The following is a 7,297-nucleotide window of genomic DNA, read 5'->3' as shown; positions in this document are numbered from 1 at the left end:
TTTCTTTTATGTCACACATCAAAACAACAGGCCTGTGATACATCTTAACCACCGGGGGAACCTGCGGGCGGGCGGGCGCGCGGGCGGGCGGGTGGCCCGCTTCTTTGTTGGAATTCAAAATGGAGAGAGAGAGAGAAAAAGCATCAGAGAGAGAGAGACCCTGTCGTCAGAGTGATATTAATGTGTGGACTTCATTTATTAACCTGCTAAGACAACGACTTATAACGGAAAGCTTTGTAAACAAAAGATTAAACTGGATCTAGCTTTGGAAAATGAAAGGAAAACAAGAGAGGAATAATCAGAGATCAGACAGGGGCCCTGCTTAGATTACAATCACCATGGTTACTGGACCGGAAAACTGTTTAATTCAACTATTTCGCCCCAACGCAGAAAGTTTGTGCACCTCTCTCTCGGAATCCAAACAAATTTACCACATCGGACAATACACACTAACTGGTGTGTGTCTGTGTGTGTGTGTGGGAGGGGGGCTTGGATAGTTTGTGTGTGTGTGTGTGTGTGTGTGTGTGTGTGTGTGTGTGTGTGTGTGTGTGTGTGTGTGTGTGTGTGTGTGTGTGTGTGTGTGTGTGTGTGTGTGTGTGTGTGTGTGTGTGTGGGGACTTGGATAGTTTGTGTGTGTGTGTGTGTGTGTGTGTGTGTGTGTGTGTGTGTGTGTGTGTGTGTGTGTGTGTGTGTGTGTGTGTCTTGTTATCCCCTTTTCGCAGCATTGTCTCTGAGTGATTGAATAATGATGACTTGCCAAAAGAGATTGCCTGCTCTAACTCATCTGGGCACTGGATTGGAACACATTGTTGAATTTCTATAATAAACAGACAAACGGTTAGTTTCTGTGGTTGTTTCTCTCTCTCTCTCGCTCTCTCTCTCTCTCTCTCGCTCGCTCTCGCTCTCTCTCTCTCGCTCGCTCTCGCTCTCTCTCTCTTTGACCAGATATACTGACCTTCGGTAACCTCTCTCTCTCTGTTCTCTCTCTCTCTCTCTCTCTCTCTCTCTCTCTCTCTCTCTCTCTCTCTCTCGCTCTCTCTCTCTCTCTCTCTCGCTCGCTCTCGCTCTCTCTCTCTCTCTCTCTCTCTCTCTCTCTCGCTCTCTCTCTCTCTCTCTCGCTCGCTCTCGCTCTCTCTCTCCCTCACCAGATGTACTGACCTTCGGTAACCTCTCTCTCTCTCTCTCTCTCTCTCTCTCTTCCTCTCTCTCTCTCTCTCTCTCTCTCTCTCTCTCTCTCTCTCTCTCTCTCTCTCTCTCTCTCTCTCTCTCTCTCTCTCTCTCTCTCTCTCTCTCTCTCTCTCTCTCTCTCTCTTTGACCAGATGTACTGACCTTCGGTAACCTCTCTGGATCTCCTGGATGTCTGGGAATAACCTTCTGTAGCCTCTGGAAGCCGTAGTCAATGGTGGGCTCGTTCAAAGCTACAGAGAAGAGGACCGAAAGAGAAAGAGTGAGTATATAATGTGTCAAATAACACTCGTTAGTTTTATTAAGGAATGATTTGTTCAAATAGCAGTGTCAACATATGCATTTCAATGAATGAATGAATGTACACATTTCTCAAGATGTTGAATTGAAAAATGTATTGTTTAGAGAAACAGTATATGTACATTTTGATTCTAGGAAACGAAGCCAACCCCAGACAACCACAAACATAACAGAAACAGCAATAGAGTGTGAACTTCAAATCAATATTATTCACCTCAATGACTCAGAACGATACAGGCAAATAAATGATCAAATTAATTGTTACGTGTTAGTCAACACATTATGAATGAAGCTGTACTGGAGCACAGTGGTAAAGGGAACAGCCAGCGATCACTCCTGTCACCACCAGGATGTCTGCAGCATGGACCACTTTCTACACGCTCCGTGCAGATTTACAGACAACTGGCAATGACGACATATGAACGGTTATTGCAACGTCTACGATTTATCCCCGGGTCCTAATTTTCCTCCCCGTCCAGCATATTGCCTGAGTACAAACGAGGCAGGAGTAATTCACTGTACAAAGCTTTAATAATCTGTGAATGGCTGACTACAAACTGAAGTGGGCCACTATCATTGTACAAAGCTTTAATAATCTGGGAATGGCTGACTACAAACTGAAGTGGGCCACTATCATTGTACAAAGCTTTAATAATCTGGGAATGGCTGACTACAAACTGATGAACGGCAGCATCATTCTACAGCTGCACTGTACTGAGCAAACTGGCCTCATGAAATTGCAGGCCACAAATAGTAATTAATGTTTTTATGTTCACACCTCTCCACCCACCAACCCCTAACCCAACCTCTCCCTTTGAAATTGTAATTTGGGAGTATGAACGGTGACGTGTGATAAATCAAAGAGGCCGTGGCGCCGTGTGTTAGAGCATGAATCATAATCCCGACTACGACCGGGTTCCACTGCACACGTTGTGTTTAACAAGCTTTGGAACAGAGTCACGGAGGTCTGTTAAAACCTGTTGGGGCTCGGGGGCAGTATTGAGACATTTTGAAAAAAATATGTGCCCATTTTTAACTGCCTCCTACACCAACTCAGAAGCTAGGATATGCATATTATTAACACATTCGGATAGAAAACACTCTGAATTTTCTAAAACAGTTTGAATGGTGTCTGTAAGTATAACAAAACTCATATTGCAGGCAAAAACCTGTGAAAAATAGATCCAAAAAAAATGTGAATTTTGTGACTGTACTATTTAGTGTCATTGTTTTATAGATACCATAGTGAGAAAGGATTCATTTCGCAACACCTACGGCTTCCACTAGATGTCAACGATCTTTATAAAGTTGTTTGAAGCGTCTATGATAAACAGAGAGCAAATTAGAATCCAAGGAAGTTGACATGTCATCACTTCATTTTTTTGCGCCTGCGCATAAATCTGAGAAACGTGAGTTTGTCATCATTGTTTATCTAGACATAGGATAGGTTGTGTGAAAATATTACTGATGTTTAACGTTAAAAATGGACCAAAAGATTTATGCTAAACAACATTTGACATGTTTGAACGAACATAAATAGATTATTTACTAGGTTTTTTTAGCTTTTCGGCGTGATTTTACACTCCCCCCACCACGTTTTGTGGGAGCATAATGAACGCTAAGTACTTGGTGTTATTTGGACATAAATTATGAACTTTGTCAAAAGAAACCACATTTGTTCCGGACCTGGAATGCCTTCCGGACCTGGGATGCCTGCCTTCTGATGGAGATAATCAAAGGTAAGGGGATATTTACAATGTTATTATCGATTTTAGATGATGCTAACTGTATAGCATAGCCTGTTGTTCTTAGCATAGCACCCCGTTTATTGCAAAATGTGATTTCCCAGTAAAGTTATTTTGAGATCTGGCCATTCGGTAGCAATTACGAGATGATAATATATTATTCTTTGAATGACAATATTATAATTTACCAATGTTTTCGAATAGTAATTTTGTTATGTTCACCGGAAGCATTTCAGAGAAGAAAAAATCTGAATTTCACGCTACTGTAAAATGCTGTTTTTGGATATAAATATGAACTTGATGGAACAAAAAATGCATGTATTGTATAACATAATGTCCTAGGAGTGTCATCTGATGGAGATTGACAAAAGTTAGTGCATAATTCTAGCTGGTTTCTGCTTTTGGTGACGCCTGACCTTGAATTGAAAATGGATGTTTGTACTTTTGTGGCTATGTACTGTCCTAACATAATCTAACTTTATGCTTTTGCCGTAAAGCCTCTTTGAAAATCGAACAATGTGGTTAGATTAAGGAGATGTTTATCATTTAAATTGTGTAAAATAGTTGATTGTTTGAGAAATTGAAATTATTCGATTTTTGATGTTTTGAATTTCCAGCCTTGTTAGCAATCCCGACTCGGGGTTCATTGCTAACCTGTAGCCCCAACAGGTTTTAAGGAACGTCGTCAGCTCAAAAGAAAACATGACGGGTGTGCGGCTGTGTGTGTGTGTGTGTGTGTGTGTGTGTGTGTGTGTGTGTGTGTGTGTGTGTGTGTGTGTGTGTGTGTGTGTGTGTGTGTGTGTGTGTGTGTGTGTGTGTGTGTGTGGCTGTGTGTGTGTGTGTGTGTGTGTGGCTGTGTATGTGTGTGTGTGTGTGGCTGTGTGTGTGTGTGTGTGTGTGTGTGTGTGTGTGTGTGTGTGTGTGTGTGTGTGTGTGTGTGTGTGTGTGTGTGTGTCGCAGGCCTTGAAGGAGTGTGCACGGGGCCATAGGACCAAAGCCGTATTAGGGGAGCGATAGCCCCGTTGGATGTAGATGTTATGTTCAGTAGAGTGACTGTACTAGTAGAGTGACTGTACCAGTAGAGTGACTGTACTAGTTGAGTGACTGTACCAGTAGAGTGACTGTACTAGTAGAGTGACTGTACCAGTAGAGTGACTGTACCAGTAGAGTGACTGTACTAGTTGAGTGACTGTACTAGTAGAGTGACTGTACTAGTTGAGTGACTGTACCAGTAGAGTGACTGTACTAGTAGAGTGACTGTACTAGTAGAGTGACTGTACCAGTAGAGTGACTGTACCAGTAGAGTGACTGTACTAGTTGAGTGACTGTACTAGTTGAGTGACTGTACCAGTTGAGTGACTGTACCAGTAGAGTGACTGTACCAGTAGAGTGACTGTACCAGTACAGTGACTGTACTAGTAGAGTGACTGTACAAGTAGAGTGACTGTACTAGTAGAGTGACTGTACCAGTAGAGTGACTGTACTAGTAGAGTGACTGTACTAGTAGAGTGACTGTACCAGTAGAGTGACTGTACTAGTAGAGTGACTGTACTAGTAGAGTGACTGTACTAGTAGAGTGACTGTACCAGTAGAGTGACTGTACCAGTAGAGTGACTGTACTAGTTGTGACTCTGTAGCTGCCCACTAACACAAATCAATGGGCTCTTTTCTTTCACCCCCAAAAAAAACAACTGCATCCGTCTATTCATTATCCAGCCTGCAATTTAGACCCCATCACTCATTACACACACACACACACACACACACACACACACACACACACACACACACACACACACACACACACACACACACACACACTGACGCACACACACACACACACACACACACACACACACACACACACACACACACACACACACACACACACACACACACACACACACACACACAGTCACCCCAGCATGTAATTGAGTGATTAACACCTTCGGGCTCAGTGGGTCTGGTCTGATGAACGTGTAGAATGGAAGTGAATATGAAGGCTAATGTTAGCCAGGCAGACAGAGAGACAAGGCTGCTGACAGCCAGGGGAGATAGAGAGACAAGATGCCAACTTCCTTCCACTAAAATAATTGGTTGACTTGATGATGAAGTGGTATATTTACAGAACGGGGGAGCCGAGGACAGTGAGACGAGGTAATCAATGAAGTCGCCGCGTGTTAAGACGCTACGGCTCAGCATTGTAACACGCGTCAGACAGAGCGACAGACGGAGGGGTGAGGTCCTCGCTGGGCGCCACAAGAGCTTGACAGCTGCCGATGCTATTTGATGGTCCTTCACAATCAGGCAACTGAGGAAGACAACGGCCCCCGCATGGCAGGAATGTTGAAGTAAGACGTTTCGTTGTTAAAAGCATTGATCCGACCTTATTGATTTTACATGACATGGCTTTGGCTGGGGATATCATCACTACTATCTCTCTCTCTCTCTCTCTCTCTCTCTCTCTCTCTCTCTCTCTCTCTCTCTCTCTCTCTCTCTCTCTCTCTCTCTGTCTCTCTCTCTCTCTCTCTCTCTCTCTCTCCCTCTCTCTCTTTCTATGTCTCTCTCTGTCTCTCCCTCTCTCTCTCTCTCTCTCTCTCTCTCTCTCTCTCTCTCTCCCTCTCTCTCTTTCTCTGTCTCTCTCTCTCTCTCTCTCTCTCTCTCTCTCTCTCTCTCTCTCTCTCTCAGCACCTCCACCAAACCCCCATTCCCTCCTCCACCCCTCCACCCCATATCCAGAAGACGTAAACCCCACGTAAATGCTATATGTGTAAAACTTCATAGTCAGCCCATTAATCATCAGAGGCTGTCTTCTTCCGGGACAATTTGTCATGTCTGGGCCGTGACCGGGCCGACACAGATGTGTCAGAAAGCCATGTGGGGACACGGGACTAAGGGAGTGAGGAGTAGAGATTTCTGGCCAAGGCAGCAGGCCTGGGGAGACACAGGGGAGAAGAGTAGGATGATAAGACGATACCATACACACACACACACACACACACACACACACACACACACACACACACACACACACACACACACACACACACACACACACACACACACACACACACTTGCACGCACGCACACACACACGTGCACGCACACACACATACACACGCACACACACACACACACACACGCACACACACGCACACACACACGTGCACGCACACACACATACACACGCACACACACACGCACACACGCACACACACACATGCACGTGCACGTACACACACATACACACACACATATACACGCACACACGCATGTGCACGCACACACACATACACAATACACACACACACACACACACATACACACACGCACACACATATACACGCACACACGCATGCGCACACACACACACATACGCGCACACGCACATGCACACACGCATGCGCACCCACACACACATACACGCAAGCGCACATGCACACACACACACACACACACACACACACATACACACACACACACACACGCAGTCAAACATACCCACACAGCTTGAGTTGAATAGCATTGTTAAGGAGAAAGAGGCTGATCATTAAAGGGCCTTTGGCTTGATAAATCTGGGCTGATGGGACTTGGTCAGAATGAGATAAATGTTCATCAGCTATTGATTTCATGCTAATGTGTAGAGGGAGGTCACGGAATCCTTCATTAGCACTAAACACAGTCTTGATTTTTGATAGGATGGCTATCGTACTGCAGCTCAGAGCATCAGAGACAGAGGGGGATAAGAGGGAGAGAGAGAGTGAGAGAGAGAGTGAGAGAGAGAGAGAGAGAGAGAGAGAGAGAGAGCGAGAGAGAGAGAGAGAGAGAGAGAAAGAGAGAGGACTATTCAGAGTTGGCACATTCCTGTGGGTCCAGCTATATCCCCCAACCTGTCTGGCTGCTACCTACCCTCTCCTGCCTCAGCCCTCTGCCCCTCTCCTACCTCAGCCCTCTGCCCCTCTCTTGCCTCAGCCCTTGGCCCCTCTCCTACCTCAGCCCTCGGCCCCTCAGCCCTCTGCCCCTCTCCTGCCTCAGCCCTCTGCCCCTCTCCTGCCTCAGCCCTCTG

General features: G+C 45.4%; 1 protein-coding gene across 22 annotated transcripts in view; it reads right to left on the bottom strand.

Moving 5' to 3' along the window:
• The window catches only part of LOC106613918 (transcription factor COE3), a 196,985-nt gene that overhangs the window by 19,750 nt on the left and 169,938 nt on the right, over window positions 1-7,297 (bottom strand). For all 22 annotated transcript variants that reach the window (XM_045687599.1, XM_045687637.1, XM_045687608.1 and 19 more), the window contains exon 11: window positions 1,331-1,419. In XM_045687599.1, the coding sequence (XP_045543555.1) occupies window positions 1,331-1,419 (89 nt within the window). The remainder of the gene's footprint in view (window positions 1-1,330; window positions 1,420-7,297) is intronic.

The sequence above is a fragment of the Salmo salar genome, chromosome ssa01, assembly GCF_905237065.1.
Source record: "Salmo salar chromosome ssa01, Ssal_v3.1, whole genome shotgun sequence".
NCBI lineage: Eukaryota > Metazoa > Chordata > Actinopteri > Salmoniformes > Salmonidae > Salmo > Salmo salar.
The sequence above is the reverse complement of the archived record's forward strand: the minus strand, read 5'-3'. Positions and strand labels throughout refer to the sequence as shown.